General features: G+C 49.1%; 1 protein-coding gene across 6 annotated transcripts in view; it reads left to right on the top strand.

Annotated features, from left to right (window-relative positions):
• VPS13B (vacuolar protein sorting 13 homolog B) overlaps positions 1-24,291 on the top strand; it is a 382,095-nt gene that overhangs the window by 170,182 nt on the left and 187,622 nt on the right. For 4 of the 6 annotated variants that reach the window (XM_048507301.1, XM_048507297.1, XM_048507299.1 and 1 more), the window contains exons 25-30: positions 2,547-2,753; positions 5,952-6,123; positions 6,894-7,008; positions 11,108-11,249; positions 13,950-14,358; positions 16,886-16,988. In XM_048507301.1, the coding sequence (XP_048363258.1) occupies positions 2,547-2,753; positions 5,952-6,123; positions 6,894-7,008; positions 11,108-11,249; positions 13,950-14,358; positions 16,886-16,988 (1,148 nt within the window). Of the gene's footprint in view, positions 1-2,546; positions 2,754-5,951; positions 6,124-6,893; positions 7,009-7,566; positions 7,687-10,524; positions 10,592-11,107; positions 11,250-13,949; positions 14,359-16,885; positions 16,989-24,291 lie in introns of those variants that run through there. The other 2 variants (XM_048507302.1, XM_048507303.1) reach the window with 2 other exon arrangements.

Genomic DNA, 24,291 nt, shown 5'->3' with positions numbered 1-24,291 from the left:
AGTCTTCAGTGCTTCAATTCAGGGGACATAACAATTTCCATAGGAGGTGGCCATCTTAACTCCTCTAACTTTGTCCCCTTGTTCTCATGAGTCTAGGACAAAGTGTTGTTGTTGTTTTTTAATCTCACTGTTTTGGCTGGACCCCATAACCAATGTTAACAGAATGCTTGGTGCACAGAGAAGCTGCAGCCATACTGATTTAAAGATAAAGGTGAATGTTTATTATGAAACTACATTTCAGATAGGAAAGCTGATAGACAGGGGGAGAACCTGCTGGCTAGGGAAGGAGGGACAACACCTTCCGAGAAGAAGGAGGCATTAGACCTTAGACCTGAGTGTATCAGACAAGAGATGACAAAAAGTGAAAGGGTCTCTAACATTCAGTGATGTAGGTATAGATTTTTTATGGGGTGGGTTCGGGGGTGGGCCCACGCCTCCCCAAGCTCTGCCTCAGGCCTCTGTGCTTATAAAAGCAGCTCTCAGAGGTCAGGGACAGCAGACTCCCCTACCCCACCTGCCCCGCCTCCCCCCCACCAGCTGGGCTCCCAGCTGGCAGTCCCTTCTGCCCTACCCTCTGGGCAGAGGCGTAGCTAGGGGAAATGGAGCCTGGTGCAAAATCTGAGTTTTGCAGCCTCTGCGATGCTGGAATCCACCCCCAAACGGCATCACTGGGTGGATTTAAATCCATGCCGAAGGGGATGGATTTAAAAGGAGAATCTGGGGAAATTTTGGGGGTGCCTGCTGTCAGGGGTGCCTGCTGTCAAGGGTGCAATTGTTAAGCTAGCAGCACCAAGCTTTCAGGGTATCTTTAAGAGACTGTACTGATGATACCACCCAGGTTTGGTGAAGCTTGGTTCTGGGGGTCCAAAGTTATGGACCCTCAAATGTGTAGCCCCCATCTCCTATTAGCTTCTATTGGAAACAATGGGGGATGGGACACCCCCTTTGCCTGAACCAAACCTCACCAAACCTGGGTGGTATCATCAGGAGAGTCTCCCAAAAAATCCCTGACATTTTAGTAATGCTAGTCTAAAAACTGCGCCCCCTGCAGGCCAAAAACAAAAAACACTTAAAAATACAAAAAAAACACAAATGGGGGCAGAGTTTCAGACATGTAATGGGGGGGTTTAAACCCAGGAACTCCCCCTTGCCTACGTCCTTGTGTCCCAGCAGTGTGAGAAGGAGCTGTGTTCCAGAGGTTGCCATATAGCCACAGCTATATGAATAAGAGTCCTTAGCACTTGGGAGTCCATAACTTTGGACCCCCGGAACCAAACCTCACCAAACCTGGGTAGTATCATCAGGAGAGTCTCTCAAAAAATCCCTGAAATTGTGGTGCTGCTAGCCTAAAAACCACGTTCCCTGCAGGCCAAAAACAAAAAAAAACCCACTTAAAAATACAAAAAAACCACAAACGGGGGGCGGGGCTTCAGACATGTAATTGCGGGGGGGTTGAATCCGGGGGGAAAAAACTCCTACCTATGTCCTTGCTAACGTTACAGCCCTATCTAGCTGATCACTTGCCCATCCCCTATTGGGTTTTCTTCTCAGTTCCTTTGCACGCTAGACATCACTTTTTTCAACAATCAAGGTATATTTTGAGGCATCCCACAACATTTTTCTGTATTTTACCTATATGAAGACAGCAGAGGCAAAGTTGGAGGACATGGTCCCTTATGCATAAAATCAATCCCTGTTTTGTATCAATCCCGATTGACAACAGTATGTTTCTGCGTCTGTTCTGCCCACACTAAAAGACAGCATCATTTTCTAGATGTGCCCTCGGGCTGCATCTTCTTTATAAAATTGGAGGGTGTCCTTTTTCTCCTAATGGCAAATTGGGTATGGTATCCAGCTGTGGGTGTGCTTACGTATTGTGTTTTCTGTTTCCTTGGGTTTGTTCTATACAGTATATGGCAATCTGTGGTCATTCAAATTGCATGATTAATGCTTATTTATGAAGCTTTGTGTAAATACCTTAGAACTGAGTCAAACAATGTGCAAGTTTAAACAGAACCTTTTCTGAATATTGAAATGACATATCCCAGGAGTTTGTTCAGAAGTTTGTTCATTCTTCTTCTTGCATAGAGAGAACATTTTCATATCCAGCGTTTTAAAAATAGTGTAATAAAAGTATTCTGTTGCCTGTCAAAATCAAAATTGCCTTGGTTTAGAATTAGAAATCGTTGCAAGTCCACTAAAGGGAGTGGTTTGTGTGTGTGTAAGTGGAATAATTCAGAAACTTTAACAGGGCAATCCAGAACAAAGTCACTACAGTGTAAGCCCACTGAATTCAATGGAGTAACTCTGTTCTGGATTGTATTATAGAAGTCTTTATTGAGCGAAGCTAAAGTACTGCAAGTTGAGATGTATGAGTTTTATTTTTACAGACCTACTTATTATACTTTTATGTTTTTGAATACATAAGCCTTTTTCACCAATCAAAATACTGTCCATTTTAGTAATTTTTGTTTACGTTTGGGTGGAAGATGTTTGATGGTTTGCTGAACTTATTTATCTCGGGGTTTTTTTTTTTCCTATTTAAGGTGCAGTTGCTGTATGAGCTCATAGAAATCATGAACAAAGTCTGGAATAAGATTCAAAAGAAAGGCACCCTGCATCAATCCACGGCCTGCACAGAATCTGTTTCAGGGCCTGCACCTCCTAGTTCTCCTGTCAAAAGTAGTGTTGGGACAGCTCCACCAGATACCAGCACATGTAGTCCATCTGCTGATATTGGGACAACTACAGAGGTAATTAAACATTATACAGCATGTAGTGGTGTTTTGGAAAATGGAGGCTGGGCCAGTGGCCAAATGCAAATGTAAAGATGTGCATAAACAAACATGGGAGAAAATTCAGTAAGTACTGTTCATAAGCTTGTCATCCAATACAATGCTCATTACGTACATTTGTAGTCAAACCCTGGCAAAATAGAAGGAGAAAATGCCAGACAGTAACATTTTTTCCGGCCTACCACTATTGTAAATTAACTAATGGCCTGTCAATTTAATAAGTGTGGTAAGGTAAGATATATGATTGTAGGAGGGGGACAGCTGTTTTCTCCATGCCCTTTCTTTTCAACACCTCTCCTCCACCCCAGAAACTATCGTCTGCTCTTTACCAGCTTGGAAATGTTGCATCTTGCACTTCCTGGGATAGGGTTAAGTCAAGGATTGGAAAGGAAAGGAAACTTCTGGATATGTATGGGGAAGTAGAACAAACATCTCCCATTCTGTAATCCTTCTTTCCTTGTTAACCATTCCCTCTCCCTTATCAGATACTTCTCTCCCATAATGATGTGTAGTTTTCTGTAAACCATTGTTTCCTTACCTAACTAAGAAATACCCTTCTCGTTATGAAGGCAAGTTACTGATAAAGGTTTTCATGGTTCTAACCACACCAGAAGTTCTTTTTGGTGCTTCCTTTTGGTTGGGACCAACATTTATGTGCCTTAATGGGGGCTCTGTTGTGAAGTAGTGTTAATGCTGTGGAGCATTTATATGGCCCTTTTGAGTGATCAAAGGACTTCATGTCTTGGTCTCTTTAAGGTGGGTCAACATTATTATCCCCATATTGCTGATATGAAAGGCTAGTACATTTATTGCCAAGGTGAGATTTGAATGAGGATTTCTCTAATTTGTTGCTTGATCTTTCAGACCTGAATTCTGTGCCAGTTCGCATTAGTAGTACAGCATCAAGAGGCTAGGCAATACAGCCTCCTTTAAGAGGCTTCCATCATCCCTGCTTTCGATTTTGCCACTTTCCTTGCATATCAGCAGTTCAGCAGTAGTACACATGGCAAATCCTACTAAATGGGGAGGAGAGATAAGTGCCTTACTTGAATACCTCAGGAGGCAACTATGATGGTGCCAGGGCTACAGATACTGAATGGCACTGGCAAGTGAATGCTTAGAGATACCAAGGAGTAAATACGGTGTAGTGGGAACTGGGAGCAAGTAGTGGGAGCTGGGATATTCCGTTCAACTCACCATGTGAGCTGCTGCTGGTGCGCTACTAGTTTGAGGAAATTAGAACGGTTGGGTGGCTGTGCAGGGAAAAGGAAGCGCGGGGATAACAGATGCAGTTCAAAATTTGATGACTATAGACATTTTTAGAAAAAGAAAGAACAGCTTAAATTAAATTAAAGAATATAAATCATAAGATCTGAATATAACTTTTTAAAAAAAGATTAACTTTTGAAAACCCCAGTAATACTGTAGGTTTACTGAAGAATTTATTCCCTCAGGGCTTATTATATTTTTGTTAAGTTGCCATTCCTGGAATGTGCTCTGGTGCAACATTTCCTTGATGTATTTAGATTACTGTCATATCGGGGGACCGCTTTGAAATTTGTTTCTGTTGTGTTTATATGTCTCCTACCATTTATGTTTAAAGCCTTGATCATTGTGCCGTAAAAATATGTTAGTATGGCTTTGTATGAATTTTTTACTTTAGACATTTCCCAGTTAAAATACATTTACTCTGCTTGGCCAGAGTGATTATTTTGAAAGGTTTCTCAGCTCTTTTAAGTGTGCCAAGCGTGCTGCAAAGGAACATGGGGCAGGGTGGGATGGTAAGACCTACTCCAACAGTTGTTTGTATTAAATAGCGAATGAAGTATTTATTTACAGTATCTGTGGATGATTTATCTTTCAAGTTGTGAGTAACTCTTTTCATGCTGACTTTTTGATAGGAAGCGCAGCGGTCCTGGGTGGGTAAAGCAGTCAGGATTCCTCAACTGCAAATTGGGGGGTGGTCGAGTTGGAAACACGAGTGAGAAGCTTAAGCACCAGGGCTTAGAAACAGTTAATCATTTTTACCACCCCTGCATTGGGCCAGTGAGAGCAAAGGTAGTGCAGACTACAACAGGCCACTTGTTACTGTTTACTTAAGTACAAACAGTAGAGGAAGTGTTTAGTCCTCAGGGATGCCGTGTGATTGAGCAGAAATGCAGAAGTTATTTTGATAAGGCAGAGCAGTAATTTGCCCCAAACTGTGATCATCTCTGAGCTTTAAAGCAGGCCAAGGATGAAGGCCTTATGTGTTTGGTTCTTCCTGATGAATAAAGATAAATTCTCTTAAGAAAAATAAACCTTGTATTTTGGTCAATTTGCAAGAGCTGGCAAAAGAATTAAATTGTATATTTGAGGGCTTGGCTTGAGGAGGGGTGGGAAAATAGTTCAGCCTTTCCAGATTTTGGCATTATTTCTATGGATCTGGATGCAGACTAGCAAATTAATGCATAAACTTACTTAATTGTACATGCTAGGGTTCAGAAATCCAAAACAAAACAGCATGAGAAATAAAGGTTTCTTTTCACCATTTCTAAAGTTTGATTGGAGCTACACATTTTGAAATAAATAAACTACCTTTGGAAAAAAATTAGATTTTGTATACTTGGTTGTGGAACAATTATGGCCATTTAAGCATGCATGGGCTTCTTCGCTTTGAGCAAACATTCCCTACTGGTTTGATTCTTGGCTAAGCACACAGGGGACATAACAATTTCCCCTCTTCAGAATTGAGCCAGCCCTCAGATCAGAAAATCCCCATGGTTTCTAAAAGCTCTTAAAATGTGACTTTTTCCCTCCCTTCACAGGGAAAGCGAAGTCATTTTTCTCAAACATCCCATAAGATCATCATATGTAGAGGAATATGATCAGGGTCATTATCTTCTGAAGTCAGAGGCCTTCTTGTAGCTGTTACAGGCTGAAAGAGAACTTGATGTCTTATCTATTTCCTATTAGAATGGATTTGTCTTGTGGGTGAGGCGTAGTGAGAAAGACTGATCTACAGTGTTATTCTCAAGACTTTCAGTTGATGAGCATCTTTATGGATGATGAGCATCTTTAAAAAAATAAAAAGGTCAAATCCCTGAATGTAATTGTTTTTTAATTTTCATGGGTACACGTTGCGTTACTTTATGTATGTTTGGGGTTTTTTTGCAGGGTGAATCTCTTCAAGGTGGTGATGATTCTCCATTTTCAGATTCTGTTACCTTAGAGCAAACAACAAGCAATATTGGCATATCAAGCGGACGTGTTAGCTTATGGATGCAATGGATGTTGCCAAAACTCACAGTAAAGTTATTTGCACCAGACCCAGAAAATAAAGGCACAGGTACTGCATATATAACTTTAAAATATTTTTAAAAAGTTTTTGCCTTGCATCTTAAATTAAAGTTATAAAATAATCATGATACATTCAATAAAATATCAAGTTAAATAGTCCCAATGATCATTAAATGCCAGTGAGTTATTCTCTATCACCAGTGTTTCTGTGCCTATGTTCTTGCCTCAGCCAATACATCCCACTCTATAGAACATGGCTGTTTGCCAATGTACTGCAGAACTTCTTGATGTTTGGTGACTAGATATGTAAAGTGGGTTTGTATATATCACTCTTCATGAATCAGAGATTAACAATGATCATTTTGATTTGTGTAGTACCAGGCTGTTGCAGTCATTCTGGTAGCTCTTGTTAGTGGCCAGAGAAAACTGGATCCAGTTGTCTCTGTTCTGCATCAAATCATTTGATGAATGGGAATTTCCAAAGATTTTTTACAGCTATGCATGCACAGCAGCCCATTAATGGATGGGTGAGGAGTGTGTAAAATACTTCATTGTGTTAGGAATATATGTACCTATGGACCACATGAACTGAAGGGAATATTGTATGCTTAGTGCAGTGTGGACATACAGATGTTTAGTCCAGATCCCATTTTTTTGTAGCAACCTTGTTAGCAGTAGCTGTTTTTAGAAGCTTTATCGTTTTGAGAGATTCAGACCAAAATGTTGTAGTTCAGATACCTCAGAACAAGAGCTAACCATTGTTTGTGGAACCGTTTCTTAAGGGTTGGATCTCATAGCAAATGTTCATTGGTATTGCAGAAATTTGTGTTGTGAGTGAATTAGAAGACCTCAGTGCCTCAGTAGACATACAAGATGTCTACACTAAAGTGAAATGTAAAATAGAAAGCTTCAATATTGACCACTACAGAAACAGGTAATTACAAGATCCTGTGTGTATGATTAATTCATTTCCTACGTAACATTAGTATTTGCTCTGTACTAGAGTAGACTCTTGAAGCAACAACTGCAAAGGTAACCCACTCACTCCTTTTCTGAAGTTTCCCGTATTCACAGCTGATATTTTTTCTTCCCCAATAACACTAGCTACTATTGACATACCAGGACCACTGTCACAAGCAAAGCCCTAGCAAGTGACTTGCGAAGCACCAAGATCAACAGTTCTTAATAAATTTACTTCAGATCATGGTTTCAGATAATGATTTTGAGAAAGCCTAATTAAACATTTTTAACAGTTTTGCCTGCATTTAAATTATTAACTACCGTAACCACAGTTTAAACCGTGGAACTGTTTCACGTCTGACCTGAGTCATGGTTTAAAAAGGAAAGAAAATCATATTTTATTTATTTTATTACAACATTTTAAATCCATATTTGTTTAAGTAAGGGTGCATGACAGATTACAGTGTTAATATAAATGGCAATTAAAAAATCAACCTTACCGATCATGATAGTACTACTGTTCTATCTACAGCAAACAGTCAAATCAGTACAAGCCAGAACATCAGTAGATCAAAATGCACAATAAATAAATAAATAAATCTCAAAGCTGATTTTTCAAGCGATCCCAAAAGGCTTGCTTACTGCCTCCATACCCGTTGAGCTTCCCTGAACCAGACTGCCAAGGCTGCCCTATTGCTAAAGGTTATCCTGACTCCACCTGTTAGCCTGTGGTCCCAATCTGCTCCGTCCAGGTGAGTCTTGTTTCAGGGTCCAAGGACCTGCCCTGCCGTGCTAGGCAGTTTGTTTCTGGGTAACCTGCCATAGGGATATAAATATTTTAATAAATAAGTAAAGAAGAAATCATTCCACCAAGTAGAGGCCAATGCTACAAATGCTTTGGATGAAGCAAACGTTGTCCTTATCTTTTTGCATGAAGGTAGCTCTAATAATCCTGGGTAGACAAAGTGAACTTGATGGGGAAATGATCCTAAGATACATGGATGACATCTCATAAAGGGATTCAGTTCCCACTTTGAATTAAATTTGGAAATGAATAAGGAACCAATAAGGAACCACTTTCAAAATAGGTGCATTGTAGTTAAGTCCAGATGTTAGTTGGCTTCCACCCTGGCTTTGTCTCCCGATGAGCTGTGGACCCAGGCTCTGACATGGAGCCCTCTGGAGGGCTTTCTGGCAGCAGCGGGGTTTTACTTTTCTTATTTTCCTTCCTGTGCTGCTGAAAAGCCCTCTGGAGGTAGAAGGGTGGTGCAGCGGCAGCAACATCTGCCCACCTGGACCTCTGGATTGGTCTGATGGACACCCAAACTCAAAAGCTACAGTGATAACCAGAAAGTGCTTCATACTCATTAAACAGGATATAACACAGAATCTTGATGGAAATCAGATCCCTTAATGATGATTCCTGGTTTCCCATATATAATAGATTCTGTGAGCACAGTCAGTAAAAAATTACCTTAAACTTCTCTAATGCAATTCTGATTCCAACTCTGGCTGCCAAATGTTTTGATAAAATCATATGGTTGAATGTATCGAATGCCACTGATAAACTGAATTCACGATCCTGACCCATTTTTAAATGGAGCTTGCCTATTAGGATTGCCTCGGTCACATAGACTGGCCTGAAACCGTACTGCAAAGGACTAAGCGCAGATGTGTCATCCAGAAAAACTGAGTTGAGTTGCTCTGCCACCACTTTTTGATTATCTTGCCAAGGAGAGAAGGTTTGAAACAGCATGAGAATAAGTTTCATCTTTTTTTATCCAGAGAAAGACCTAGGAAATACTTCTCATATCATTCAAATGTTAATCATAAGTTCAAACAGCTCTCTCATTTCCTCAAAAGATTTTAACAACCAAGAAGGGCAGGGTTCGAGACAACCAATGGGACCTTCACAGCACTTAGAACCTTGTCAACATTGATTGGAGTAATCAAATTGAAGCAATCATTAAGGGAACCAGACCGTACACCAGACAGCTCTATTTACTTGGTTTATTATTCAACTTGTGTGCAGGTTATACTTGACCTGAGAGATTTTATCATCAAAAATTATGCATAAATGTCACAGCTCACAGCCAATTCCTAAATTTGTTCTTCGTGTTATTAAATGCCAAAACATCCTAAACAGTGCAAATTTCAATTCACATTAAGGCCAACTGTATGCAGTGGTGAAGAAATCCATTGATCTGTTCCATTTTTTGTTTTGTAAGGCTTAAAAACAATTGCTGGGGCCCGAGATATTATTCCAAGAAGGGAAGAGGGTATGTCTTGTTTGTTTGTAGACCTACACTTCATTACAAATTATTGTATAGAATAACACTGTATCAAGATAAGCATTATATCAAAGGAACAAAGAAGGTTAATGCTAGACATGAACATGAAGGTTGTTGAACATTAGGTGTTATTTAGATGGACAGAAGTAGTGATTAAATGAAGTTCCATTTGTTTTGGCCTCCAAAGAACAGAACTTTTATTCTGCTGATGTATTTTTAATCATCATTAATTGAATATTTTGCATCTCAAAGTGTAGAAATCTAAAAATGTTTTATTATTAACATCACTAGATATGTAGTTTGGACTTATCAAGGAGACAGTGCAGGTTTGGATGTGAAACCGCTCCTGAAATGTCTGTCCATGAACTTCGATAACAAGAAGCAAACATCTCAGATAGCGTGCCTACATTCAGTTTGCTTTTCAAAGTTATTGAGCTTTACCTCCCCATTTCCTGAGCCATTGGGCAGCAGGAATTCTTGAAAGCTGGGATTTTCACGGTGTGCTTCAGTGAAAGCTCTTAGATTGTAGCTATAGTTCACACGCCTTCCCTTCTCCTGATTCTGCTTACTTCCTGATTTCTTGACTCCCCTATCGGTGTGCACCACATGGCATAACCACAGCTTAGCCAATGGCTAGGAGTGAGGGGGAAAGGCCATTTCAAGAAACGGAAGCAGGTCTGACAGGTTTGGTACCATTACAACAGCTCAGCTATTTGCTGTTACAAGTTTGTCAGGCATTGCCAACGAGTGCGAGCAACCCATTTGTTTTCTCCTTATGTTTTTATCCTCCATGAGTTCTTATGGTTTTATTTTAATCAGCAAAATATTTCTTTTCTTCCCTCCCCCTCAAATCCACGTGTTCTGTGCTTTAGATCTTCACATTAATATATTTATAGACATAACACAGTCCTAAGTAATGTTACACCCTTCTAAGTCAACAGGCTTAAAAGCATATAATTCTGCTTAGGTCTCTACATGCTGACTTAAAGACCTGATTTGAACAATGCAATAGAGACCTAATGTTCCTTCTTTCGTTGTTGCCTTCCTGCTTCTCCCCGTCTCCTCTGGCTAGTTCATCAGCCAGCAGGCTCTGCCTGTATCATCTTAGTCGTTTTGTGATTTTAATGTTCTCGTAGTTGAAATGTGTGGATTTTAACCAATTGCAGAGAATAGATAAGGTGAACATTGTTGTTTTCCAGACCAGGAGAAGGCTGGCAATCTGGAGTTTTTGAAGGCATATTCCTACAATGCAAAGAAAAGCTTGTGGTGAGATTTCTGTAGTAGAAATAAGACATTTAACCAAATAACTATCCTAAAACCTAAGCAATTATTCAATTGTTATCATACAGAAAGGAGAACAACTGCAAGAATGATCGTTCAAACTACCTTGGTACCTTTTTGTGGAAGATTTAAAAAAATAGTGGTCTTGTTGCTCATTCCTTGGTTCTTGCAGTGTGGCTCCTTCTATTCTAATACAGCTTCTTGTTCATAATGAAAAAGCAAATCAAGTTATAGTCAGTTGCCGTCTATAGAATGCCTGTTTCATTTTAGTTCTTGATCATTTTTGATCTCCTGCTGTGCTGCTGCTTCCGATTAAATACTTGCCAATATTTTTGATTTCACGATTTTTCCTTTTCAATATTATTGATTTATGATACCTGAGGATTATTGAAATCTATGGATCTTGGCACAATTCAGCTTAATTTGAAGTATTTGATTTTTTTTTTTCTTCCTTATGGCTTTGTGTTTGTGTTTTGCTTTTTTTGCCTATATCGCCTCAAGCTTTGGGGAAGACTCTTGGTCTCTTGGGAAATGTGGAGGTGTCTTCCTTTCCTGTACTGACAAGCTGAACAGACGTACATTGTTGGTTCGACCCGTCAGCAAGCAGGATCCTTTCAGTAACTTCTCAGGCTTCTTTCCCTCTGTAAGAAATCAATGTTATATGTTTACTGCAGAACTTCCATTAACATGCAATATTTATGAGGATCGTGATAGTTGAAATGATTCTCCAACCCTTTCCCCCCACCCTGGTCCTGTCCCTCCTGGTCCTCTTTCCTGTTGGCCGAGAGTACTGACAGTAATTATGGTCTGTATTCAGTAGGCTGGTTGGAGTAGCAATGGAAGAACATTGAGAATCTGTGTTTCCCCTGTGTAATTATGTACAGGAGAAAAGGAAGAATGTCCATGCTAATTGTGGACAATCTCAAACATGCCTATTATTGATATTTCATTGGCACAAATGTTGCCACTGCTAATGGATAACAGTTAAAGTGTCCTATTTATATTTCCTGCATTATGTATATTGTTAAAGGAATGCATATCTCATACAACACAGGATTTACGTTTGATTTGTATTATTGGACTTAAGATATTAATTGTGCAGGTGTACTTCTTGCTATTTTTAAATCTGCGGCTATTCACTTTCTGTTTTTTAGGGGAAAATCTCTACCCAGTGTCAGTCTTAGAGTGGAAGATATACAGGAGAAAACTAATAAGTAAACTCAGCTTTGCCATATTATTCATGTAACTACAGTATTTCCTAATTGAAAGCAATGTTTATCTAAATAAAAGCCCTCATTCTTTCAGCCTACAAATTTGGGCGATTAGAATTATTCTGTACTATGTTAAAATAAATACAGTATACATGTAAAATATCGAGATATTTAGAACCACCAGCCCCCCCCCCCACTTTTTTTTCAGAGAAAAAAGAAATTGGAAAGAAATTGAAATATATGCAGCATTTACCTTCTTTTTACACCAAAGCTTCTTTTACTGATTTAACAATGCAAAATACATTGTTTATGACTTATACTGTTTGGAATAGTTAAGAGAATTTAAAAATATGAATGGTTTTATTTTCTATAAGAAAAATTGCCAGTATGTTGAGAGGCAGTTGCAGACGGGGAAGAGTGAAAAAGGCTTAAATTTCATATTGTACTGAGATTTTTCCTTCGCAAGTAACAAATGGATGCTGCTGTCAGCTAAAGAATCAATTCTGATAACTTGTTTTATTTTAATGTTAATGGAAGTTCTGTTCTTGATTGATTTGTATTTTATATCAGGAATATGTACATGCAAAGTTATTGCTGCTACTTATCCCAGTAATTTAATTCTAACACAAATGAAGCTAATTTACTAATACGTTGCAAAGTGCTAAGTTCTATGTTCTTACATTTTCATTATTTAAAAATAAATTTTATCAAATTAATTTAAATTTTGTTAAATAATGAAACGTACGCTAGAAATGTTTCTGAATATCACAGTTTGGAAATGTCGAAACTGCAATTCTGTAATTAGTTATATTGAAATGATGCTCATGTTTTTAAGTGGGAAAGTTAAATGTGCCTTGATGCAGTTGCCCCTTGAATATATGGGAGCTGTGGTGCTTTGCAAAAGACATTGAAAGCAGTCTTCCGCTGCTTTAATTTCACAGTTGGGAAGTTCTGCTTACTCATCTCTGTTATGTGAGTTGAGCTGCAGCTGTCATGAAACCGGATGGGAAAATTTATATGGACAGAAGCCCCACATATTAGCCAAAGCTTTCAGTTGCACTGAGGAAGTATAATTCGGTATTGAACGTAAGCCCAAAGAGCCTTCGGGATCAGACCAGTGATCCATCTAGTCCTGTTTCACACTGGAGAGCCAGTTGTCCTGGAGGGCCAAAACTTAGGTTACAGTGACCAAGATGTCCCCCTGATGGTGCATCCTAACTCTGGTACCCAAAGGTCCACTGCCTCTGAATGTGGAGGTTTGTTTTACTCACCATGACTAGTTGCCATGGATGAAACTATACTCCATGAATTTGTCTAACCGCCTTTCAAAGCTCACATGTGGTGAAATCCACAATTGAATTACTTACAGAGTAAAGAAGTATTTAATTTGACTATCTTGAACCAATTGTGCAACATTTTCTTTGACTGGACCCAGGTTCTACTGGAGAAAAAGCTCTCTATCCATTTTCTTCACCCAATGCATAGTTTTATAAGACTCTGTTGTGCCCCCTGCCCCCCATTGTTTTCTCTTTTCTGGAAAGTTCCAGACTCTTAACCTTTCTCATAGAAAAGACACTCCAACACCTTAATCATCTTAGTTTCCCTCCTTAGTTACCTTCTGTTGACGTCTAGAAGATTTCGGCTGCATTTGGATTCAGTGTGAATCCAGTGGGAACCTACTGAATCTTGTTCCCCAGTATAGTTTACATTGTTCTGCCTAAATAAATGTTTTTTAATTTGAATTTTAAAACCAAATCATTCTAGAGCAATTTCCAAGTGAAGTATTAAGCTCCAAGTTTAATACTTGCCTTTCCTCTTAAAAAAAAATCTCTCCATTCCCCTTTAAAAACTACTGTATATTGAAATGATTCCTTACGCATGCACAGACTGTTTTAGTTATATGTTATATGTCATAGATCTGAAGCAAATCAGTACTATGAAAAATCACATTTGATTCAGTTTTGTAAAGAAACCTAATCAGTTCCCACATATTCATAGACATGACTTCTTTGGAAAAGTGAAGAGCTGAACAGTAAAATGATAAGAAATAATAATAAAGGTTAGTTTACAAAGGTTCTTACAACTGCTGTTCTCCTTTCTTGTTTGTGATTTATGTATGTTTCTTGGCACAGACAACTGCAAAACTTTTGGATGGTTCTCATCAACAGCACGGATTTCTCTCTCTGACTTACACCAAGGCAGTCACCAAAAACGTCCGTCACAAATTGATTTCCAGAAATGAACGAAGGATCTTGCATAAATTATCGGAGAGTTTCACTGATGGCTCTCCTTATTTCCTTCACGAGATTCTTCTCTCAGCTCAGGCGTTTGACGTTGTCCTCTGCTTTCCTTTCCTCAATGCAATTGCAAGTATATTTCAAGCAAAATTGCCACGGAGCCCAAAAGAAAAAAGGAAATCAGCAGGCCAGCCGACAAGGACTCACATGCTCACATCTCGCAATTTGCCACTTATCTATATCAACACTGGTATCATTAGGATATTCTTTCCCAAAATGGAAGAAGTGCAGCATAATACAGAAGGTATGATGCACTTTCATACAATATTTTCCTCTGCTGTTATTTTCACAAAAGAAATTGCTTTCTTGGCACACAACGGGTTGAATTCAAACCTCATTTTCTGCTAAAGGGAAGGGCTTCTGCCATCCGAGGAAGGGGAAGCAATTTTCAATGTTTTCTCCTTTTCGCTATGGACTCCAGATATAATGCCCGACAATGTTCCTGTGTGTCGTCTGATCCCTTGGGGTAATGGTTCATGTGGCTTCAATGGAAAGAGGGAAGTGGAAAAGTTCTTTTGTTGAGAATGGTCCTTTATTTCATGGATTATTAACATGCAAACTGTTGGTGAGACCCTGAGTGTCGACCTGTGTATTGCAAGAACTGCTTAATAATCCCCTTTCAGTTTTCATAAAATTCTGAAATTGAACAACTGTCCCTGGGACTACCATTCAACAAATGCTGCCTCTTGAAGTCTGTGATGCACAGTGCAGCGCCAGTACCTTTAGGGCACTGCTGAATGATTCTCCATTTAACGATAGGTGAAAGCGTGCTTGAAATACAATGCTCAGAGCCCTGTTTCGTTAGCAGACTTCTTTTAAAAGCCTATAGATGAATTAGAGGAAGCATCAAATTTCTAGCATGGTGAATGTGCCTATCATGAGTCCTTTGAAAAAAATTGAAAGCAAATTTAACATCTTTCCCATTGTAATGCACATAAACAAAAAAGCCCCAGGACTTCAATGAACATCAGGCTAGAAGTTAGCTCAAATATGTAAAAGTAATGTAAAGTTCATAGTATAAATATTAAATGTTTTGTGGTTAAAAAAAACGGCTTGGAAATTTGCAACTGTTGATCTTTATGGACTGATTAAGGTACGAAAAGCTTTGTTTGCTTTATTTTCCTCATAGTCAAAACCTCCTTCGAGCAAACCATTCTTATTTTTCCAAGTAGTTTACCACCCAAAAACTTTCGTGTGGTTCTTTCTGTAATTATTTTCTGTGTGCTTCATAAGTATTGGATAGAATTATCTGACACCAACCATGGTTTGCTCATTAAAGCTTGCATCATCGTCATTAAAGCTGATCGTCGTCTCTGTCTGGTTTTCTCTGGATTCATCTCTATGGTGTCCAGAAGCCAGCTTACATATATATTTATTTACATGGTTCTTCTGAGCTGCATGTGAAGTTTGCTTGTTCTTTCCACATCAAGCAGCATGTTGTTTAGTAAAGTACTTAACACTCACCGCACTCTCAGCATCTGTAGCCGAAAGCTAAGTTTTCAAAGCAAGATGTCTGGGATATCTCTCTGGGTGGCCACAGATGGGAAAAGGGGATTGAAAGCTTACGTACATCCTCATAGTATAGGCTTGTGAGGAACTCTAGGTTTGCCTGTGTGTATATATCATATGTCACTGTCAGCTTCAAAGATGTTATCCAATCCTTCACATGCTGAAAGAAATGTTGTACAACATAGAATGCAGAATTCTGTACTGAATTCCCGCTACATTCTTTCTTTGTTCATGATCTACCTAGTAATTTTTAATTGCAAGGGGTAAGTAGGTTTTTGTTGTGGTGTTGTTGTACCAGCTGTAACCACAGATGACAGAAGCACCAGCTCTTTTAGCTGACAGGAGAAGAAGAAGAAGAAGAAGAGTTTGGATTTATATCCCCCCTTTCTCTCCTGCAGGAGACTAAAAGGGGCTTACAATCTCCTTGCCCTTCTCCCCTCACAACAAACACCCTGTGAGGTAGGTGGGGCTGAGAGAGCTCTGAGAAGCTGTGACTAGCCCAAGGTCACCCAGCTGGCATGTGTGGGAGTATACAGGCTAATCTGAATTCCCCAGATAAGCCTCCACAGCTCAGGCGGCAGAGCTGGGAATCAAACCCGGTTCCTCCAGATTAGATACATGATACAGGAGCTAAAAGTATTCAATCTTTAAACCTATTAGAATAAACCTATTATGGTGGTGTCCTGCCAGTTCCCAATATTCTGTCCCTCTGTCTCTAATTATGTCACTCTCTAGAATGACCAGTGAACATAGACAGAGAGCTATATTAATCTATCCATCACATCCCGCAATATACAGGCACTTCGTGCACCATGCCATCATAATTTCAGGCATTTCTTCAGCCGGTGCTTACATTAGCACTTGTCCTGCAGTTGGATGTATTTAAATATTTAAATACCTACATAGTTATGAAAGGATCTTTTCCATCTTCTAAAAATCTCTATTGTCATAATGATAAGAAGTATTTTGATACTAGCTTTAGAGGCAACAGCCCTTGTTTTTCCTATAGAAAGATTATTAGACTTTTTTCCTTAAATACAGGCCTTGCTAATTTAAGTGGCAATGGCCACATTGGGTGTGTATGAGTAAGAGGAAATTGGGAGGAGCAGTTGTCAATATGGGTTGGAACCAACAGGTAGTATTACTGTCTTTTTGTACTCTTTCATAGTATTTTTTGCACAAATGAAGTGATCGCACTTCATTATATGAATACCTTAATCATCATGCCTTCCTGCACAGACTGTGTCTTATCTTAATTTCAGCTAATAAAGAAGATACCTTGGTCCTTAGGATTGGTTCTGTATCTATGGCTCCTCAGGCGGACAATCCTCTTAGTAGAGTTGTACTGAGAAAAGATATATATCAGTAAGTACTTGTTTAAAAATCCTTCAAAATAGTTCAGTTTTTTATGAGAAGAAAGCCTCAGAATCATTCGTACTGATTGAGGATTAAGATCACACCAGTTTGCAGGCTCAGCTTAAATGTCTATACATGTAAGTCTGTGAGATGTACACCAAAATTCAAGGTCTACTAATGACATAGATGAAGTCTATGCATATTGTGATCTATTCATATTGGTCTCTATACAAACACTATTTTTGTAAAAAAAGAAAGGGTAGGTGCACCTGGTTGATTTGTCTGAGCACCACTGTTAATCTACAAGATAGATAAAGACTTCTTGGCTATTGAAATGCTGATCTAGGAAACCTAAGCCTGTTGAAGGTGTTTTCATTTAGTGTTTTCCCTTTTTTAAAAATTAGCAACAGTTCTTTTCCTTGCTTGTTTTCACATTCATTTCAAAAGATTGTGTTTGGTGACCAGCAATTTAAATAATTCTCTAGGAACAGTGTATGAAAAGGTTTTTTTCCCCTTTTGCTAAAACTTCAATGAATCTTTTTTACAAATACCGTATCTCTCAGTAGCTGTTTAGTGTGAAAGTGATTTTCATAAGACTAAATGGTTAGCAGACGTTCAAAATGCTGAACTGTTGATGTCATGTGGATCAAAGCTGTGAAAGAAAGCTAACTTCTAAGGCTGAGTTTCACAGTAAACACATTTTTGTGTGTGAATGTCGTGCTCTGGGTTGTGTCACTGTGTCTGCACAAACCACACGAATCATATGTAGGCAGCAAAACTGGAGAAAATATGTAATCATCATAATGATAATAATGCATGATCCTTACTAGAGTTGGCACTGCTGAGAAACATGAAAGCATTGTTGCGAATAATACCAAGTGAGAAAAATCACAGAAGTACTGATGAACAAGTGTCTTATACTTCCTGTTGGCCTGTTTCTCAGATGTGGCAATATTTTTGTTTGAAAAATACTTCAGAGTATACTTTAATAGAAGTAAGTTGCAAACATCAAAATCCTTTCCCAGCAGTAAAACATTTTACAGCTCAGAAGCTGACACATTTTCCTTTCAATCAGGCATAGGAATTCTTAGAGAGTGGCATAGGCCCCTTGAAGATTTCCAGCCTCTGCCTGAAAAGGGGAAGCTTTGTCATAATGCATTTAACGATGGGTTTACCTGTCAGTCCTGTGTCTTCACAAGCAGGCAGGCATTGCAACATATGAACTGGTATCATGTGTCGGACTTGCCAAAAGACCCATGAAATCAGAAATGCTTACTTGAGTGAACAATCAAGTTCAGTCTCTCCAAGGAAATTTAGGATTTTTGTGCAAAACCAAGATTAGGAAGGTACTAAAGACATGTATGGAAATGAAAGTAAATGGTAGAGTTCTACAAAATCATTTGCCAGCGGCTTATTTTAAATGCCTAGGAGAGCCCCCCCCCCCCAAGAGAACTTCTGTTTCACAAATCGCATAAACATTGGTATGTGCAGTTTCTTGTATTACGTTGACTGAGAAAGCATTGAAATTAGATGAGTGCCTTGTGTTTCTTTATGAACAAACCACTTGAAAGAGTTGAAGAGTTTTTATTTTGGCTGTATGGATGCCTATTACACATTCTGAGGATGATAAATGTGATGTTCTTTTCTTAATCCATTTGAACCTCATTTATTAAACATTAGGTCGGCGGGATCTGCTCTGCAGCCCTCAGCACTGTACTCTTAGCCTGCTGCTTGTTCTTCTATACTCCTTGGGCCACACTGTGAACACTAAGGCATTCTGCCAGTCCATTCCACTTTGGATTGAACACAGTTTTGTAAAAATAGGGTTTATTGGTTATTTCACTGTGTGTGTGTATGTGTGCATGTGTTTAATGTCATCAAGTTTATTCAATTTATGGTGAAGCTATGAAGTAATTTCCAAAAGTTTCATGGTGGACACCTGTATATGTAGAAGAATTACATTTGTGTGTTAGATACTTCAGTTGTTCATGTTGCCCTCTGTGAACTTAAGAACATAAGAACATAAGAACAAGCCAGCTGGATCAGACCAGAGTCCATCTAGTCCAGCTCTCTGCTACTCGCAGTGGCCCACCAGGTGCCTTTGGGAGTTCACATGTAGGATGTGAAAGCAATGGCCTTCTGTGGCTGTTTTTCGTTCCGGTACACCTGGACTGTTAAGGCATTTGCAACTTCAGATCAAAGAGGATCAAGATTGGTAGCCATAAATCGACACTTCTCCTCCATAAATCTGTCCAAGCCCCTTTTAAAGCTATCCAGGTTAGTGGCCATCACCACCTCCTGTGGCAGCATATTCCAAACACCAATCACACGTTGCGTGAAGAAGTGTTTCCTTTTATTAGTTCTAATTCTTCCCCCCAGCATTTTCAATGAATGCCCCCTGGTTCTAGTATTGTGAGAAAGAGAGAAAAATTTCTCTCTGTCAACATTTTCTACCCCATGCATAATTTTATAGACTTCAATCATATCCCCCCTCGTATGCGTCTCCTCTCCAAACTAAAGATTCTAAACGCTGCAGCCTTTCCTCATAAGGAAGGTGCTGTGTCCCTCAATCATCCCTCGCCAGCTCTTCTCTGTACCTCTTTCTATCTCTTCAATATCCTTTTTGAGATGTGGGCTTACCCAGAACTGAACACAGTACTCCAAGTGCGGTCAGCATTCACAGCTTTATATAAGGGCATTACAATCTCGGTAGTTTTATTCTCAATTCCTTTCCTAACTATCCCCAGCATAGAGTTTGCCTTTTTCACAGCTGCTGCCACAAGCACATTGAGTTGACATTCCCATGGAACTAATAACTACATTTCCAAATCCCTTTCCTGGTCTGTGACTGATAGCACTGACCCCTGTAGCTGTGGGGGGGGGGGGGGGTGGGGGGGGGGGGGGGTGGGGGGGGGGGGGGGTGGGGGGGGGGGGGGGTGGGGGGGGGGGGGGGTGGGGGGGGGGGGGGGTGGGGGGGGGGGGGGGTGGGGGGGGGGGGGGGTGGGGGGGGGGGGGGGTGGGGGGGGGGGGGGGTGGGGGGGGGGGGGGGTGGGGGGGGGGGGGGGTGGGGGGGGGGGGGGGTGGGGGGGGGGGGGGGTGGGGGGGGGGGGGGGTGGGGGGGGGGGGGGGTGGGGGGGGGGGGGGGTGGGGGGGGGGGGGGGTGGGGGGGGGGGGGGGTGGGGGGGGGGGGGGGTGGGGGGGGGGGGGGGTGGGGGGGGGGGGGGGTGGGGGGGGGGGGGGGTGGGGGGGGGGGGGGGTGGGGGGGGGGGGGGGTGGGGGGGGGGGGGGGTGGGGGGGGGGGGGGGTGGGGGGGGGGGGGGGTGGGGGGGGGGGGGGGTGGGGGGGGGGGGGGGTGGGGGGGGGGGGGGGTGGGGGGGGGGGGGGGTGGGGGGGGGGGGGGGTGGGGGGGGGGGGGGGTGGGGGGGGGGGGGGGTGGGGGGGGGGGGGGGTGGGGGGGGGGGGGGGTGGGGGGGGGGGGGGGTGGGGGGGGGGGGGGGTGGGGGGGGGGGGGGGTGGGGGGGGGGGGGGGTGGGGGGGGGGGGGGGTGGGGGGGGGGGGGGGTGGGGGGGGGGGGGGGTGGGGGGGGGGGGGGGTGGGGGGGGGGGGGGGTGGGGGGGGGGGGGGGTGGGGGGGGGGGGGGGTGGGGGGGGGGGGGGGTGGGGGGGGGGGGGGGTGGGGGGGGGGGGGGGTGGGGGGGGGGGGGGGTGGGGGGGGGGGGGGGTGGGGGGGGGGGGGGGTGGGGGGGGGGGGGGGTGGGGGGGGGGGGGGGTGGGGGGGGGGGGGGGTGGGGGGGGGGGGGGGTGGGGGGGGGGGGGGGTGGGGGGGGGGGGGGGTGGGGGGGGGGGGGGGTGGGGGGGGGGGGGGGTGGGGGGGGGGGGGGGTGGGGGGGGGGGGGGGTGGGGGGGGGGGGGGGTGGGGGGGGGGGGGGGTGGGGGGGGGGGGGGGTGGGGGGGGGGGGGGGTGGGGGGGGGGGGGGGTGGGGGGGGGGGGGGGTGGGGGGGGGGGGGGGTGGGGGGGGGGGGGGGTGGGGGGGGGGGGGGGTGGGGGGGGGGGGGGGTGGGGGGGGGGGGGGGTGGGGGGGGGGGGGGGTGGGGGGGGGGGGGGGTGGGGGGGGGGGGGGGTGGGGGGGGGGGGGGGTGGGGGGGGGGGGGGGTGGGGGGGGGGGGGGGTGGGGGGGGGGGGGGGTGGGGGGGGGGGGGGGTGGGGGGGGGGGGGGGTGGGGGGGGGGGGGGGTGGGGGGGGGGGGGGGTGGGGGGGGGGGGGGGTGGGGGGGGGGGGGGGTGGGGGGGGGGGGGGGTGGGGGGGGGGGGGGGTGGGGGGGGGGGGGGGTGGGGGGGGGGGGGGGTGGGGGGGGGGGGGGGTGGGGGGGGGGGGGGGTGGGGGGGGGGGGGGGTGGGGGGGGGGGGGGGTGGGGGGGGGGGGGGGTGGGGGGGGGGGGGGGTGGGGGGGGGGGGGGGTGGGGGGGGGGGGGGGTGGGGGGGGGGGGGGGTGGGGGGGGGGGGGGGTGGGGGGGGGGGGGGGTGGGGGGGGGGGGGGGTGGGGGGGGGGGGGGGTGGGGGGGGGGGGGGGTGGGGGGGGGGGGGGGTGGGGGGGGGGGGGGGTGGGGGGGGGGGGGGGTGGGGGGGGGGGGGGGTGGGGGGGGGGGGGGGTGGGGGGGGGGGGGGGTGGGGGGGGGGGGGGGTGGGGGGGGGGGGGGGTGGGGGGGGGGGGGGGTGGGGGGGGGGGGGGGTGGGGGGGGGGGGGGGTGGGGGGGGGGGGGGGTGGGGGGGGGGGGGGGTGGGGGGGGGGGGGGGTGGGGGGGGGGGGGGGTGGGGGGGGGGGGGGGTGGGGGGGGGGGGGGGTGGGGGGGGGGGGGGGTGGGGGGGGGGGGGGGTGGGGGGGGGGGGGGGTGGGGGGGGGGGGGGGTGGGGGGGGGGGGGGGTGGGGGGGGGGGGGGGTGGGGGGGGGGGGGGGTGGGGGGGGGGGGGGGTGGGGGGGGGGGGGGGTGGGGGGGGGGGGGGGTGGGGGGGGGGGGGGGTGGGGGGGGGGGGGGGTGGGGGGGGGGGGGGGTGGGGGGGGGGGGGGGTGGGGGGGGGGGGGGGTGGGGGGGGGGGGGGGTGGGGGGGGGGGGGGGTGGGGGGGGGGGGGGGTGGGGGGGGGGGGGGGTGGGGGGGGGGGGGGGTGGGGGGGGGGGGGGGTGGGGGGGGGGGGGGGTGGGGGGGGGGGGGGGTGGGGGGGGGGGGGGGTGGGGGGGGGGGGGGGTGGGGGGGGGGGGGGGTGGGGGGGGGGGGGGGTGGGGGGGGGGGGGGGTGGGGGGGGGGGGGGGTGGGGGGGGGGGGGGGTGGGGGGGGGGGGGGGTGGGGGGGGGGGGGGGTGGGGGGGGGGGGGGGTGGGGGGGGGGGGGGGTGGGGGGGGGGGGGGGTGGGGGGGGGGGGGGGTGGGGGGGGGGGGGGGTGGGGGGGGGGGGGGGTGGGGGGGGGGGGGGGTGGGGGGGGGGGGGGGTGGGGGGGGGGGGGGGTGGGGGGGGGGGGGGGTGGGGGGGGGGGGGGGTGGGGGGGGGGGGGGGTGGGGGGGGGGGGGGGTGGGGGGGGGGGGGGGTGGGGGGGGGGGGGGGTGGGGGGGGGGGGGGGTGGGGGGGGGGGGGGGTGGGGGGGGGGGGGGGTGGGGGGGGGGGGGGGTGGGGGGGGGGGGGGGTGGGGGGGGGGGGGGGTGGGGGGGGGGGGGGGTGGGGGGGGGGGGGGGTGGGGGGGGGGGGGGGTGGGGGGGGGGGGGGGTGGGGGGGGGGGGGGGTGGGGGGGGGGGGGGGTGGGGGGGGGGGGGGGTGGGGGGGGGGGGGGGTGGGGGGGGGGGGGGGTGGGGGGGGGGGGGGGTGGGGGGGGGGGGGGGTGGGGGGGGGGGGGGGTGGGGGGGGGGGGGGGTGGGGGGGGGGGGGGGTGGGGGGGGGGGGGGGTGGGGGGGGGGGGGGGTGGGGGGGGGGGGGGGTGGGGGGGGGGGGGGGTGGGGGGGGGGGGGGGTGGGGGGGGGGGGGGGTGGGGGGGGGGGGGGGTGGGGGGGGGGGGGGGTGGGGGGGGGGGGGGGTGGGGGGGGGGGGGGGTGGGGGGGGGGGGGGGTGGGGGGGGGGGGGGGTGGGGGGGGGGGGGGGTGGGGGGGGGGGGGGGTGGGGGGGGGGGGGGGTGGGGGGGGGGGGGGGTGGGGGGGGGGGGGGGTGGGGGGGGGGGGGGGTGGGGGGGGGGGGGGGTGGGGGGGGGGGGGGGTGGGGGGGGGGGGGGGTGGGGGGGGGGGGGGGTGGGGGGGGGGGGGGGTGGGGGGGGGGGGGGGTGGGGGGGGGGGGGGGTGGGGGGGGGGGGGGGTGGGGGGGGGGGGGGGTGGGGGGGGGGGGGGGTGGGGGGGGGGGGGGGTGGGGGGGGGGGGGGGTGGGGGGGGGGGGGGGTGGGGGGGGGGGGGGGTGGGGGGGGGGGGGGGTGGGGGGGGGGGGGGGTGGGGGGGGGGGGGGGTGGGGGGGGGGGGGGGTGGGGGGGGGGGGGGGTGGGGGGGGGGGGGGGTGGGGGGGGGGGGGGGTGGGGGGGGGGGGGGGTGGGGGGGGGGGGGGGTGGGGGGGGGGGGGGGTGGGGGGGGGGGGGGGTGGGGGGGGGGGGGGGTGGGGGGGGGGGGGGGTGGGGGGGGGGGGGGGTGGGGGGGGGGGGGGGTGGGGGGGGGGGGGGGTGGGGGGGGGGGGGGGTGGGGGGGGGGGGGGGTGGGGGGGGGGGGGGGTGGGGGGGGGGGGGGGTGGGGGGGGGGGGGGGTGGGGGGGGGGGGGGGTGGGGGGGGGGGGGGGTGGGGGGGGGGGGGGGTGGGGGGGGGGGGGGGTGGGGGGGGGGGGGGGTGGGGGGGGGGGGGGGTGGGGGGGGGGGGGGGTGGGGGGGGGGGGGGGTGGGGGGGGGGGGGGGTGGGGGGGGGGGGGGGTGGGGGGGGGGGGGGGTGGGGGGGGGGGGGGGTGGGGGGGGGGGGGGGTGGGGGGGGGGGGGGGTGGGGGGGGGGGGGGGTGGGGGGGGGGGGGGGTGGGGGGGGGGGGGGGTGGGGGGGGGGGGGGGTGGGGGGGGGGGGGGGTGGGGGGGGGGGGGGGTGGGGGGGGGGGGGGGTGGGGGGGGGGGGGGGTGGGGGGGGGGGGGGGTGGGGGGGGGGGGGGGTGGGGGGGGGGGGGGGTGGGGGGGGGGGGGGGTGGGGGGGGGGGGGGGTGGGGGGGGGGGGGGGTGGGGGGGGGGGGGGGTGGGGGGGGGGGGGGGTGGGGGGGGGGGGGGGTGGGGGGGGGGGGGGGTGGGGGGGGGGGGGGGTGGGGGGGGGGGGGGGTGGGGGG

This window comes from Sphaerodactylus townsendi, linkage group LG09, assembly GCF_021028975.2.
Source record: "Sphaerodactylus townsendi isolate TG3544 linkage group LG09, MPM_Stown_v2.3, whole genome shotgun sequence".
Taxonomy (NCBI): Eukaryota; Metazoa; Chordata; class Lepidosauria; order Squamata; family Sphaerodactylidae; genus Sphaerodactylus; species Sphaerodactylus townsendi.
This window is presented reverse-complemented; position numbering and strand designations above follow the sequence as displayed.